The sequence below is a fragment of the Cyprinus carpio genome, chromosome B23 (genome assembly GCF_018340385.1).
Source record: "Cyprinus carpio isolate SPL01 chromosome B23, ASM1834038v1, whole genome shotgun sequence".
In the NCBI taxonomy this organism is placed as follows: Eukaryota; Metazoa; Chordata; class Actinopteri; order Cypriniformes; family Cyprinidae; genus Cyprinus; species Cyprinus carpio.
This window is the reverse complement of record NC_056619.1, coordinates 16,828,844-16,844,587: the sequence shown is the minus strand read 5'-3', so window position 1 is coordinate 16,844,587 and position 15,744 is coordinate 16,828,844. Positions and strand designations below refer to the sequence as shown.

Sequence of the window (15,744 nt, the reverse complement as noted above, 5' to 3'; positions counted from 1 at the left end):
TTTAAAAAACATGGCAAAATTTTCATTTTGGGTTAACTATCCCTATAAATATTAAAAATGATAAATAATATGTGTCCCACAGAAGAAAGTAATGAGTTTATTGCCAAGTATGTTTAGACACACACACACAGAGAGAGAGATAAAGTACATTTAAATATTTATTAGGAGAAAGACATTTATTTTGGCAGGCAGCTTGCTGTCAGCCATTGCTCGAACCGGAAGCTGAGCAGATCAGCTTCAGAGGGTATCAAGAGGTCGCTGAGGAGTGTGGGACGGTGGCGGACTGTGTTAATGTCTGCTTACTCATTGGTAAGGTGCGTGTCCCCTGTGTCCGCTTCGGTCGCCCGTTTAGGAATGCACCCTATGGCACTGGCGCTTGTGTAAATCGCGAGGAAGGTGCGTTAGGAACGAATTCGCTCTTTTCGGCGCTTGCGCTGTCATTTGCACCCGTCGGTTGACAAACATCGGAGCCTGCGCCGTATTTGTCGATGCATTGATAGCTAGCGAGCTAGTTAGCAGGAGAACTAGCCAGCCAGCTCGCTTTTATTACCGAGCGCTCAATAAGTTCAGGTTCTTCAACCGGTCTGCATACTCTGCGCATACTGGTGCATTAGCGAACTACTCAATCAGCAAGCAGGGTGACTCGAGGGGGGCAGGGAGAGAACGACGGAGGCGCGGTGAGCCAGGAGCGGCCGATGAGTTCAGACCAGGGCGGAGAGCCGCAGCTGCAGGAGGAGGCTGAGCCGGGACCCAAACCCCGCGGGGAGGACGAGATCACACCCGGGACCGGGGGAGACTCAGGCGTCATGGTGAGTCGGGGCCTCTTCACCCCTCCCCAACAAGACGATCGGTCTCTGGCCGTTGCCCTTCTTAAAAATAGGGTCATAGGAAGTATGATCGCTCGCTATATAAGGCCATCGGTCGGTTCACACAGCTTGCAAGCTCTGACATCACCTAAATTGGAAGCTGGCCCTGTTGTCGAAGACGCTTCTTGTTGGCAATTGACAGGATGATTCATTAATCTCTTAGTTGGCCCGCTTACAAAAGCCTTTTCTGATCTGCGGCAGCATGTTTGTGGTTTTAACATTTGCTTTCTCTCACACACAGTCGATAGTTAACCACAAAAATGTCACTTCCTCACGCTCATGTCGTTGAAAACGGCAAATAAACAAAAACAACAGAAATCCATATTAACTCCCAACAGAAAACCATCAGAAAAAAATAAAATAAAATAAAATGAATGGAGACACAGAGGCTGTCAGTCTCTCACATCCTACCTGATATCTCCTTATGAGTTATAAAAGCACTTGCTTTCTGAGATGCACATATAAAAACACAAACATTTACAGAGTCCACACATAGCAATAAACGCAAATACAACAAAAATGCAAGTCGAATTCATATTTAAAATGTTTGTTAATTGTTAAACCTGTATATATGCCATGATACGAATCTCATGTGAAGCTGTTATGTAGTAATAAACGCAAATACAACCAACCTTTTGTTTTGTACTAAATAAAGGAAGTTTGACACGACATGTTAAATTTTTGGGGGTGAACTGGCCCTTTAAGGCTGTCGAGCATGACGAGTTAACCGGCTAAATTAGCCCATATGCTAGCGAAGATACACATAGGAGCATTTTGCTTGTTAGTTATAGAGTAATTCATACTTTGGCCTAGAGATACTGATTTTAGTAGACAAATTCAACCGCAAAACCCGCCGTAATTCGCCAACATTCATTCAGCGGCCTGCTTTCATAAGCTTATTCACGCAGTCATATGACACACACGAGCTCTAGTGAAGTTAAAACCGCATAAAACAGATGAACTCTAAATAATATGTGCATTACACCGAGTTTGGAAGTTGATATAGTTTTCTGAGTACTAATTAGCAAATATTTGTTTCTGCTCGTCTAGCTGTAAGCCGATGTTCTGCTCTGTTAATATACTGAACATTTCCTGCACTTGAGCTCGGGAAGACCCGTAGCAGCCGAGTCTTCAGAGAGGGAAACACAATATGTCTGCTTTCGGCTTAGATCTTCAGGCTGACATCTTTTAGAAACACTTTATCCTAGTATCCTAGAGGGTATTTTAGTGTTGTTTGTGTTACAGGCTCTCAAAGCTTAACAGCTGTTTTTGATAGTTTATGTGGAGGATGAAGGTTAGGAGCAGGTGGATGTTCCCACTGGCGCCCCGTGGCCGTGTGAAATAAGCAGGTACGAATTATTTTGAATGCAGAATTTGTGGCCAAAATATTAAGCGTGTAATACATGTACACGTGGGAACCTTTTTATTTTTACATTGCACCTGCTTCAGTACCTTCCTTTTAAGTGTGAGGACTTAAGATGCGTTTGAACAGAAACGTGTACATTAGACTTTTGGATACTTATTTTTGATGGGAGCAAGAGGACAGTCTTTTAAATGCTTATTTGTTTACCATAATTTGCATGTTTCATGTCTTTTAAGTATTTGATTTCCGCAGTGTGTTTAAAATAGAATGAAAAATTATATATATATATATATATATATATATATATATATATATATATATATATATATATATATATATATATATATATATATATATATATATATTAATTATTTATTATTTATTTATTTATTTATTTATTTTTTTAAAGGGGGAGGGGGGGAAACAGGCGTGGATCTGGAGCTGAAAGACTCTTAGTCCCTTATATATTCTGTTCCAGACCCGAAACTACATGCTTTGTACTATTTATTTTTATTTTATTTTTTTTGGTTGGTGGAGAAGAAACATGCTAACTGGCCAGGTTTTTTTTTTTTTTTAATGTTGCTCAAAATTAATTATTTATTGAACTGTTGTATAAAAGCAAAATCACACTCGCCATAATGCTGTTGTGTTGGCTCAGCTCTCATCCTGTGAAAGCTGTCTGTTGTTAGGATGAAATGGAGCTGTTGGACAAGTTCAAACTGAAAGAGTCAATCTTTCCCTGTCAGGCTGCAGGAACTACTGACAAAAAAAAGACTGAACCTCTGCTGTAGAGACTCCTGCTATCTTGAATGAGAAGCCTTGTGACCAATAATAAAATGGTAGTTTTGGCTGTTCATGTGTTGTAAACATGAGCCCATGTGATTCTGCTCACCTCGTGCTGCCTTTGTGTGTTAGTATTGACTGAAGGTGTTGACTGAGAATTTATTCAGTTCATTCTCCCACCAGTACATACCGTTTTGACATTTCTTATAAGTTAAGCACTCTTGATTAGTTGCACAGAGAAATCCAGCACAGTATTCATTCAGTGGTATGATTATTATGGTATGTTAATGTTTTCAAATTAGATTATTATCATTAACTGAAGTACCATCTTTCTTGTCTGGTTGAGGGAGGTGAAGGGGGCTCATTTGTCATTGCTCTCAGTGTCACTCAAGACATGTAAACAAACCTTGGTGTCATGGGAACAACACTGGAAGTGTTTTGCATGTCATGCCTATAAAGAGAGACAAAAAAAGAGAATAAGCAATGTCAAGATAACCATGCTTATACTATAAAATGTCTTTTGAAGACCTAAGGTTTAATGAATTCATTACATTGCCTTCTGTTGTTTCAGGTCACTGCTAAAGGAGCTGGTCTGAACCCTAATGCCAAGGTGTGGCAGGAGATCCCTGCAACACAAAGTGAAGCTCCTGTGGATGGCACTGTGGCCTCCCCCTGGTCCCAGAACAATACGGCTGAAGGTAAAGGAAATTTCCATGTGTTCTGCATCTCAATTCCATGCAACTGATTTGTTAGTGTTTTTCCAGGATGCATATACCCTACTGTTCAAACATTTGGGTGGATAAGATTTTTTGTAAACATTTTAAAGTCCCTTATGCTCACCAAAGCTATGTTTATGTAATAAAAAAATACAGTAAAACAGTTATATTGTGAAATATTACAAATTAAAACCAATGTTTTCTTTTTTAAAATAGTATAATTTGTTCATGTGATCTTCAGTGTCACCTGATCCTTCAGGAATCCATGTAATATGCTTATTTGATGCTCAAGAAACATTATTTAATGTTTGTGAAAACCGTTAAAATAGAAACCTTTCTTTACATTATAAATGTCTTTACTCTCACTTGACCAATTTAATGCATCCTTGCTGAGTAAAAGTATTAATTTATTTTTAAAAGCTTGATTGAACCCAAACTTTAAACGGTAGTTGCGAAGCATTTGTTTTGATGGTCTATGTAACTGTGCAAACAGATGGCAGTTGCATTATGTCTCACTTTTTCCCAATGTTGTGCCATACATATAGAAATTTAAGACAACTTCAAAAAAAAGCAAACATCAAAAAAATAAAACAAGCACAATCAGAACACATTTAAAAACACTACCAAGAAAAAAATCCATTCTTAAAATTCAATAAAATAATTATTACGCTGCTCCTCCTTAGGGGACAGTTCACCCAAAAATGAAAATTCTGTCACTAGTTACTCATCGTCATGTCGTTCCAAACACGCAAGGCCTTCATTCATCTTCAGAAGACAAATTAAGATATTTTTGATGAAATGCGAGAGCTTTCTGACCCTCCATGTATAGCGAGGGTCCGCCCCCGTTTAAGGCCCAGAAATGTAACAAGAACATTGGTACAACCGTTAATTTATGAAGCTATGAGAATACTTTAACAATTCCTCTCCCCCGAGTCACCCTCTGCCTCCATTATGGAGAGTACCACAACACAAAATAAATAATAAAATCTCATTTAATGTATTTATGATTTTAATTGTTCATCTGTCATTTGTTTCTTCGTTCACATAGATAACTCTGTAGGTAAACAGTACACGCCTGGCTTCTCCACTCCTGAGGACAACAGCACCACTGGTACTGTAGTGGGTGTGGTGAACGGTATGGACCCCCCTGACCAAAGCTTCCCGGTTTCTGAGCACACTACAGCAACTAATGGTATGTGATGTTCATAATTTTGAAATATGATATGGTTCATGTGTACATGTTTATTAGATAAATCTCCTAAATCCATCACTGCTAACTGTTGTCTGTGTTTTCAGTCAGCAGGCATTTGCCAAACACTTACCTTTGTTTATGCTCTTTGTTTACATGCAGTGGAGTCCAAGCTCCCTGAGGAACAGCCTGTCTCTGAAGAGACCTTGCGTGAATCTCTCAAAAAAGAATTGGAGTTCTGTTTCTCCAGGTAAGTGCAGCCGTGTAATGCGATGTAAGCTTTCAATTTAATGCAACTGAGTAAACAGCACTTCACGGCCATTCTCCTCCCATCAGCTGCGTTTACCAATGCTCCTCTTTCATCCCACAGGGAGAACTTATCTAAGGATCTTTACCTAATATCTCAAATGGACAGTGACCAGTTTGTCCCTATTTGGACTATTGCCAGCATGGAAGGAATCAAGGTCCTCACAACTGACACGGACCTCATCTTGGATGTCCTCAGATGTACGTGCCTGCATTTTACATCTATGGTCTAGTTTTTTATTCACAGTACAAAAATTAATATTTCTCTGACCGCCTACAGCATCTCCGATGGTCCAAGTTGACGAAAAAGGGGAAAAGGTGCGGCCAAATCACAAGCGGTGCATCATCATTCTGCGAGAAGTCCCTGAAACAACACCTGTTGAGGTGAGAAATATTATCAAGAAGTAGAAGCTGTGGCTATCTTAGGATCCTCTTATATTTATGTGTGTGTTTGTTGTTCTCATCAGGAAGTGGAAGCCTTGTTTAAGAATGACAACTGTCCCAAGGTAATAAGCGTGGAGTTTGCACACAACAACAACTGGTACATTACATTCCAGTCGGATACAGACGCTCAACAGGTATGCATTTCTGTTTTTATTTAGAGATGAAACAAATTGCTTACCCTTGGATTTGAAACTAATTGGGTTTCCTCCATCCAGGCATACAAATATTTAAGGGAAGAAGTGAAAACATTTCAGGGAAAACCAATCATGGTAAGTTCTTTACAAAAACGTGCGGCGTTAAATTAGTTTATACATGTCAGATGGGTTCTTATCTTTTTCCGTTTCCTGTTTTCAGGCCAGAATAAAAGCCATCAACACGTTCTTTGCGAAGAATGGTTACCGCAGCCTGGACTGCAGTGTGTATCCTCAGCAATCTCACACTCAGTCCCAGTACAGCTCCCCTCTCTTCATGCAGCCTGTTTACAGCCCCCAGCAGCAGTACCCTCTCTACGGCATAGTACCTCCTACCTGGACGCCATCTCCAACTCCATACTTTGAGACACCCCTCGTAAGTCTTTCTGGTTTGACTAGGGATTCACCTGACAGTCAGTTTTGTTGTAATGATTTTTTTAAATTTCATTATTTTAAGTGATGCCGTTTTCCACAGGCACCTTTTCCCAACAGTGGTTTTGTCAATGGATTTAGCTCACCTGGACACTACAAAACTGGCTCAACTTCTCTCAACCTTAGCCGTCCCTTTAGCAGGAACCGGTAGGTCAAGTTGGGCTCTTCATTATACCACCAGTTTATTTAGAATTAATTAACTGTATAGTTCTGATCTCATCATAGAGTGCAACAGGGTTCTGGCAGTAAATTGATGGTAACTTAAACTGTTAAAAGACAGCATTTAGAGTAAGCTTTGAGGTTATAATCTGTGGGTATATGCTTTTGTAATAGCTATCAGCACAATATCATCTTTCTTTAATTTTAAATAATTGTGTTTAGCAGTGGAATTCCTGGTGAAAAACTACATTACCCATAATTCTGCAAAAAAAAAAAAAATCCACCTATCAGAGAATCAAAAGAACACTTTAGGGCCCACCCATTCTCATAAAGCGCTATGAATGATGTGATAGTTTCCCTACACTCTAATTTCTTATATTAAATAAAAAATTGAATCAGTTTTAATTTATCAGTTTTGTACCTTTTTCTGTTAGAACTCTTTAACAATGACTTTTTTTTTCTAAATTCCTATGAGAAAAATAACTGTAGGAATACTCCCAGAACCAAGGCCGCTGAAAACGGGTGCGGGCACTGTTGTACTCTATTATAAAGGATGTCTGAAATCTGCATTCCCATTTTTGTATTTGATAATAGTTAGAAAGTTTCATTCATGTACAAGCTTCTTTTGTGTAGTGTAAGAATGTAGTTAGTTACAGTAGATCACTTGGATATTTTTTTACTGTTCCCACAGTGTTCCACTCTATTCAAGAAAGAATGTAATAAATGCCTTCAGGTACAGCTTCGAAAACTTCAAATATCAACAATCATCAATCCATTCTTACTGTCCTCTTCAGAGAGCTAAAATACCAGCTCTGGTGTTTAGCTCTCTAGCTCAAAATTCTGGTGTACTAACAAAGTGAGTGGGGGAGGGTTATACAGTAGGAGAAAAGAATTACTGCAATTATTATCTCCTTAATATTTCCATTAACTAATTATTGTTTCTTTATTATATTGGCACTCAAATCACTACGCTAACAGCTTTTTATGCTGAATGATCTTCATGAGCAGTGGTTAAACATTTCTGTATGTTTTATTCAGTTAAAGAAACATTTAGATTAAGGGCTGTCAGAATTAATGTGAAAGATTAAATTTTAGTGTGTACAGTTTTGCCTTGTGTTGCTAAAAATGTGTTATCTAAAAAAATAATATTTTACTCAATTTACAGCCCTAATTTAAATGCCTGAAGTGAGTTTACGGCAGATAATAAACCATAAAAAAAATGTGTATGTATATAATATATTAGGGGTGTAACGGTTCACAAAGTTCACGGTTCGGGTCGATACGACACTTGTGTCATGGTTTGGTATGTTCAGTACGTAGGTAATTGCTTTCGTCGCAATGTTGGAGATATTTTTTTTTTTAAACCATAAAGGTGAGCCAATGGATATCACATGAGCAACGTGCAAACTTTGCGCAAGAGTTATGCCGGTGAACGTCTTCATCTCAGTCAATTCACTGTAAGCAGAAAGTAAAAACGGAATGACAGCGTAATGACAGACCTTTCTGCGTCTGACGCTGCATATTTTCTCAGAGACGGCGAGACTAATCTACTTCAACATATGCTGATAATGGTATATTATAGCTAACTGTTTTCATTTATTCCCGTAATATTTCTCTTGTGGCTCGTACATAGTGGGGAAAAAAATGAGAAGAAACTTTTTTTTTTTTTTTTTTTGCTAAATAGGTTATTTTTGAAAGTCGGCACTTTAAATAGGCTAAATAAAGCTTTTTATTTCATTGATTTTTATTGATGACTGCAGTGTTAACATTTTAACTATAGGCCTATATTTAATTGTATGATAGACCTTTTTAAAATACCTTTTTTAAAACATTTTATTTGAGGAGTAAATATCCTTATCTTTTGTTATCCTCACAGCATCTCAGTTATGTGGTTTTGCGGGGCAAATTAATTGTAATTTTAATTTAATGTTAAATTTAATAATAAATGTAACTTCATAATAATAGGCCTAATAAAATTAAGAATGTAACAGACCTACATTAAATGGAAATGCCAAATCCTCTTAATATTGCCAATAATTGATGTTTTTGACGATATCTCTGGCTATCAAAAAGAAGGAGGTTATCACGGGGCAGACAGCACATTGCCAGTTACATCGTTTGGGCTGCCTTGTTGAGCACAGTGGCACTGAAAACATTATATTTCACACACTTTCAGCTATTTTATTTTCCAAATGTAATAGGATTAGTCCAACGAATCGTTCAGTTTTGAAATGCGTACTGAACCGAAAGCCTAGTACCGAACGGTTCAATACGAATACTTGTATTGTTACACCCCTAAAATATATAAATATTCAAACAAAGGATTAATTGCATCCAAAATAAAAGTTTTTGTTTACATAACGTGTGTATACTGTGCATATTTATTATGTATAAATAAATACAAACACATGCATGAATATATTTAAGAAAAATGTTGCTTGTATATTAATTATATTTATATATAATATAAAATAGAAATTATGAATATATAAATGTATAAACGTAAATATTTTCAAAATATATACTGTATGTGTGTTTATATAAACGTAATAAATATACACAGTTCATAAAACATATATATATAATATAAACACAAACTTTTATTTTGGATGCAATTAATCACGATTAATCGTTTGACAGCACAAAATATATATAAATTTGAAAATCGAGATAGATGCCAGTGTAAGCTCACTGGCAGGAAAAATACTGTTTGTCTCCCTTTTTATTTTGGAGCAATTGCATGCTGCCCATTACTTGAAGAACCATTATCTACATCCATACTTGTACAATTATTAGCAAAAAAAAAGTTTGTATGGACAGAAGACACTGTTACATAGAAGCAAATCTCATGTGTTTTTCTGTTTCTGCTTTTTGAGTAGGAACCATGTGAAGCCTCAGACGAGGGCTAATGATGGTCTGTCTTCCACTGTGTCTCCGGTGGCTCTTGTGGATGGGCTGTCTGGCCTGCACAGTCCCCAGCCTCCATCCAGCGCCGGGCCAGTGCTGTCATCCACTGAGCTCACCTCATCCTTTCCACACCTAGCTTCCAATGATCCAACTGATGATGGTACCATGGCGGGACGTGGAAGGTTTGTCAGTTTTTCCTTTCTTAATACTGAATGTCATCTATTGAAACAATGTAAATGTCTTTACTGTCACTTTTGATCAATTTAAGAGGTTCTTGTTGAATAAAAGTATTAATTTCTTTAAAAAAAGAATAAAATCTTTTACTGACCCCAAACTTTTTAATGGTAGTGTATAAATGATCAAAATAGTCATTAGTTGCTGCCCTCTTTTCCGGGTCCCATGTGACCTACAAAATGTAATCCTTTTATTTTAGTTTAGCCTTGTGAACTAGTGCAATTATGGAGTGTTTCACCTCTTTAGAATGTCATTTTTAATTCAGTTTCAATCAGATCGCATGTTTTATAAATTTGTGTTTATCTTTTGTTTCAGGAGAACGACATACAGAGGCACTCGAAGGCGGCGAGAGGATGATCGCACAACAGTAATGCATTTTTTTTTTGTGTGTGTGTGTGTTGCTGGTTACAGTTGAACCTCTGCTTATTTATGCCTTCTTAATTGTGTTTTTTTTTCTTGTTTGTTTCCACAGAGACCAGTTCCCCTGTCTCAAGTTAAGGTACCGTCCCCCAAGTTTGACCTGGCTGCCTCCAACTTCCCTCCGCTGCCTGGCTGCTCTGCCAGTCCGCAGGGGGAGCCTGTGCTGGAGAACCGCCTTTCTGATGTTGTACGGGGCCTGAATAGGGAAAAGGTATGTTAAAATACGATAATAAGCTTTAACACCACTCTGATTGTTTTGGTTTTGCTCATTGCTTGTTGTTTAATTTCTCTCCAGCAGCAGGATTCAAACAAAGAGTCGGCTGCGAGTCCCGCGGGCCCAGTCTCAGAGGAGACCGTCTCCAGGCCCACCCAGCCTGTGGCCAAGATGACTGCTCACGTCCCTGATCCCGTGACCTTCAGGTAAACAATTGGTACAAATGACAGGCATTCTGAATCTTGTTTTTATTAGTGTCTGAGTTTTGCTACTTGTGTTTTGTAGCTCCAACCACCTGGAGAAGAAACCAGAGAAGGTGGAGCCTCTGGTTTTTAAAGAGACGTCTGTGACCTCTGCCCCCGTCGCAGCCGTGCCACCCACTCCTGCCCCAACAGCACATGGTCCAAAGCCTCAGGCCAGCTCGGCCACACCTGCAGCCACCCCACAATCTAACATTGCCCCCTCCAGTACTCCTGCGCTGGTGAGTTATTGCTTCTCTCAGTCTGACGGCTATATCCAGAAGGGCCAAGTAGTCAGTGATGTGAGTGTCTCTGGTCTTCCTGAAGAACTGTAGACTCGGTGTTCAATGGGATGTAGGTTCAAGACCCCATTCTTTTCTCATTTTCTCTCTCCACTTTTTCATTATTTCTAGTCTTTCCTACAAATGAAAAAATCCTATTCTAGATAGTTTTTTTTGACCTGGGTGATAAATGTTCCATTTCTTTTTTTTTTTTTTTTTTTTTTTTTTTTTTAGTTTTTGTATTCACATAGTACAATGAATATATTCAATCGTATTACAGTGTTTTATTGTGATTTACTATTTTTTTGTAACATGTAAGTATTGCAGTGTACCATATAACTTGTTTTTGAAAATATTAATGTTATAACATATAACAGTATTTTTTTTATTTATTTAAATAGATGTGATTTTTTTTTTCTTTTCTTTTTTTATAGATATTTCTATATTTTCCTAAAATTATAATTATAATTGTTGAAATCTTAAAATCTATAAAAAAATAATTTATGTTTTACAAAAACTCAAATCTGAATTCTTTATCACAACATAATAATGTTTTACATAAGTGTTTTATGCTCACCAAGACTGCATCCGTTTAATTTTTTATTTATATTTTAGTTTTTTTATTTCAATATATTTTAAGATTTGGGTATATTATTATTTTACCTTACAATATTATTTTGCAATAGTAATGTCTTTGTTTTGCTTAATTATTTTTTTTCTTAGCTGATCACTTGTCTTTTATTTATTTACTTATGATCGGCATGGGTAAATATTTATACCCTCCATCTAAACGCAAACCTAAAACAGACATTAAGTCTCCCAGACATTTCCATGTACCACAGCTATTCAAAGTTCTGTAACCTATCTTTGAATATGGAGTAGAGATGCGTCTCTCAGTACTTAGAGATGTCTCTCAGTACTTTTAAGAGCTCAGGTAGCTCATTCGGTAGAGCATCAGACTTTTAATCTGAGGGTCCAGGGTTCAAGTCCCTGTTCGGGTGTAGGGTCATCTTCTGGGGAAGTCGTGGCCTAACGGTCAGTGTTGGACTTGCAACCCAAGGGTTGCGAGTTCAAGTCTCGGGCTGGCAGGAATTGTAGGTGGGGGGAGCGTTCTCGTCCACCTTCAATACCACGACTGAGGTGCCCTTGAGCAAGGCACCGAACCCCCAACTGCTCCCCGGGCGCCGCAACATAAATGGCTGCCCACTGTTCACGGTGTGAACTTTGGATGGGTTAAAAGCAGAGCACGAATTCTGAGTATGGGTTACCATACTTGGCTGTATGTCACATCACTTTTTTTTTCACTTAAAGGCTAGTGCAAATTGAGAAACCTTTTTTTAATTTGTCCCCTCTTCTCCTCAGGAACCTCGCAAGCTCAGTTACGCCGAAGTATGTCAGCGACCACCTAAGGATCCCCCTCCTCCAGCATCCACTTCCAGCCCCAACAATGCAAGCACGCAGCCTCTGAGAGAGCTGCGCGTCAACAAGGTGGAGGAGCAGCAGCCGCCCTCCAGCCCTGCAAACAAACAGGAGCGGCCTCAGGAAACGGGGGGAAACTGCAAGGCCAGGGAGGGCCGACCGGCCCGTGACTCCCAGGGCTTTTCTCGTGGCAGTGGACCCCCCAGAACCAGTGCAGGGGGGTTCAAGCTACGGGAGCAGCAGAGACGCCCTCCTTTCGGCCATCGCGGTTCCCCCCAGGGAGGTTCCAGACACACTGGAAAAGAGCAGAACATCCCCCCCATATCGCCAAAGTAAAGACTCTAAACAGAAATCCTTAATGTATGAATATTTACACACGCATATATATATATAAGCTATATATGTAAATATATATAAATATATATATAAAGAGATGAAATGATATAAAATTCAACATTTAAAATGGTATTCACCTCTCCTGCCTGGAGCACTTCCAGAGGAAAAGTCTCATGAAGTGACAATGCACAGACTGGGGTATCCAGGCAAAACAGGCATCAGAAATTGGAAGCAGTTGTTGCTTACTGAAGGATGCCATCGAATAGGAAACAAACAAACAAAAAACATTTTATGCTTGTAACTTGACAATGTCCCTTCAGAATGTAAATCCATGAGTTTTTTCTTCTTGAAAGGAGGGTGGTCTCTCTTAGCTTGGGAGAGGGCAAAATGGGTGGTCTGATGGCCCTGATGGGGTGTCTGCAAAGAGCATATGCACTAAGAAAAGGAACATGCATAAATGATGTCATGTACCTATACAAAGATATCACTCTGACATGCAATGATTCATCTTTTTGTTTTCGGTTGCTTCATTGGCAATCACAGGACACTGGGCGCTCGACCCCCGGGGTGGTTTGACTGTGTAAATGAAATTTTGAGGTTTGCTTTAGAGTCGATTCATTTGGGATTTAGATCCCGGCGTGTAGAATACGTTTGAGTGAATAATTTTGCAAGTATCTTGAGGGCTGACAGTGCGATTTGGTCTGGAGTTTTGCATTAGTTTGCGTGACATACTGTAGCTCATGATTAATTCTGGAACTGGCGTTCAGATTTACTAACTTTGGAGCCTTGTTAATGATTCAAAAATATAGCCTACTGTCACTTCATGAAGTCAAAGCCTGCCAATTATGATGCTATGTTCACTGATTTGCTGATGGGTGATTTGTTTCTTTTTAATTTTATGTGATTTGTCATTGTTTTTGTAGCTAGTTTGAGTAACCAACAGCCTGTGAATGATAACTCTAACAGTCAGGTACATAGGCACTCATGAACTTTGTGTCATCTCAGATTTGTCCTTTTTGTTTTTGTGCATTCTCCTTCCTGGACTGCTCAAATATCCTGATAATCAGTCAGGCTCTTGACTATGTTTACAACAAGGTGGTGGTGGATTGGAATAATGCAAGGCAGAGTCCGAATCATGTTCGTTATGTGGATTAGTTCTTATTTAGAGGGTTTCTTATATTCATTATCAGTACATTCAGAGTTGGCTGACTGTATGGAGCAGTTGGTCATCATGATATAGGTCAAGCTGGTCTGAAGTTTAGTTTCTATCCATTACTGTTGAAATGATAAAATATGGTTACCACTGTTATATCTAAATTAAGGCACATTCAACCGCTCATCTTTTTGCGTTTCAGTAAAAGAAATCCTGATTTTTTTTTTTTTTTTTCAGCTTTTGGAAACCAAAATCAACAGTGCTTGTCTCTTTCAGTCATTTTTATGATGATTTATGTGCAAATCTAATGCCCAGAGTGGGTTATCTGGCTCAGGGTGACGTTTCATCTCATTCCTGTCATTTACAGCACCAATACTGGTCTCGCATTTTTATTAACTTCCAATTCGGCAAAGCTTAAAAGTTTTATTGTTTGAAGGAGATGAGATTGAAATGAGAATCGAATGTTATATGCTCGGTAGCCACTGAATGTGTCCTCCATGAATTGTAATACAAACCCCTTATTTAAAATAATACATTTCTTCCTCCCTAAACAGAGCATTTTGACTGTTGGATAAATTGCAATATCTGTGCAAAATCCTCTCATTATGATTGCTGCAAAGTTTCATTTAGCCTTGCCATGGTAATGTGAATGTCGTCATTGCTATGCCAACGCCAGCGTGTTTTTTTTTTTTTTTTTTTTTTTGATAGGGTGGCATGTGTTTGGATAATTAGAAATTGACAGTTGCTTTGGTAGATGGTACCTGATAGTGACTGTGGGGAATATGAATAGCAAGGGTGCATTCATTACAAAAAAGTTGCTGTGGTGAATTGGTGCTGTTATTTGAACGTTTAATCAGGAGGATACAGTATTGCTGTTCAATTCATTGTAAAGTATTGCTTTTAAAAATTGGTTTTTAATTTATTTTAATTCTGCTGTCCATCCCCCATGCAAACCCTGTCCCATGTAAGTTTATCCATGACTATGTACAAAAAGACATTGGGAGAGAATCACAGATTTAACATATTTGTGTGAAATATGTAAATTTATTATTATTATTTTTATTTTTTTTCAGCAGAGAAAATACTTGATGCATTTACTAGAGGCTTAGTAATGCGGTAAATAACAAATCACTGGGGCTTTTGTTTTCTTTCTTGTTTTCATTAATGAATATGAGCAGCTAGTGGTTTAGGATAATGAAATGCACTAACTTGTTTAAAAAAAAAATCTTATTGTTATGTAATGTGAAATTATACTAGGAGCATAAGATAATGATATTGATGTTGACAGGCTTACAGAAATCTACACAAAATAGCAAATTTCTCTCTAATGTTTGGGTTATTACTGTTAATTGATTTAGGGGTTGGTGTGGCAAAAGGAAGAATTATATAACATTGGATTGAAGTGAGACACTAAATTCTAGCTGTCTGCATAAAATGTCACAAAAAGAAAATAAATTATTTTGTTTTGGCCTTACCCTTGGCTGGTTCATTTGCTGCATTGTTTCTAATTTGTTGTCAGACTGTTTTGTGTTGCCTTTGTCTGGTTAACAAGAAATGTATAGAGATTTAACGTCAAAAACATGTATAGACCATTGATAATTTATTTTACTTAAGAAGGTTTAACTCTGTTAAATTCAAATTCAACTTATTTAAAATATAGTAAATTAAAAAATGAGTTTGTCGTATTTCTCTGACATTTAATGGTACACTACCATTGAAAAGTTTGCTGTTGGTAGGATATTTTTTGAAAGTCTCTTATGCTCACCAAGGCTGCATTTATTTGATTAAATATACAGTAGTATTTCTTAATATTATTACAAGTTAAAATAACTATTTTCCATTTTAATATATTGTAAAAAGCAATTTATGTCTGTGATGGCAAAGCTGAGTTTCCAGCAGCTGTCACTTCATTCTTCAGTGTCACGTGATCCTTCAGAAATCATTCTAATATGCTGGTTTGGTGCTTAAGCATTACATTTTTTTTTTTTTCAGGATTTTTAGAATAAAAACTAATCATGTAAGTGTCACTTTTAAACCGTTTAATCCCAAATTAATACCATACATTTTTTTAAACAAACAAATTCATCAAACC

The 15,744-nt window shown here is 37.8% G+C and overlaps 1 protein-coding gene and 1 non-coding gene across 7 annotated transcripts; both read left to right on the top strand.

Moving 5' to 3' along the window:
* Window positions 1–217: 217 nt before the first annotated feature.
* On the top strand, window positions 218–15,126 carry LOC109068929 (la-related protein 4-like). 6 transcript variants are annotated; one of them, XM_042751528.1, is made up of 17 exons: window positions 218–309; window positions 3,584–3,710; window positions 4,777–4,920; window positions 5,080–5,167; window positions 5,288–5,424; window positions 5,504–5,607; window positions 5,691–5,801; window positions 5,883–5,936; window positions 6,022–6,234; window positions 6,334–6,437; window positions 7,141–7,182; window positions 9,329–9,538; window positions 9,906–9,957; window positions 10,063–10,221; window positions 10,306–10,430; window positions 10,510–10,705; window positions 12,107–15,126. In XM_042751528.1, exons 1-17 carry the CDS (start codon window positions 292–294, stop codon window positions 12,497–12,499), a joined length of 2,277 nt encoding a protein of 758 aa, XP_042607462.1. In that variant the 5' UTR covers window positions 218–291; the 3' UTR covers window positions 12,500–15,126. The 6 variants fall into 6 exon arrangements, with proteins under 6 accessions (XP_042607462.1, XP_042607459.1, XP_042607458.1 ...); XM_042751525.1 differs by having other exon boundaries at window positions 232–809; window positions 10,309–10,430; XM_042751524.1 differs by having other exon boundaries at window positions 233–809.
* On the top strand, window positions 11,673–11,745 carry trnak-uuu. Its single transcript has one exon. It is a non-coding gene; the product is annotated as a tRNA-Lys (tRNA).
* Window positions 15,127–15,744: the final 618 nt, after the last annotated feature.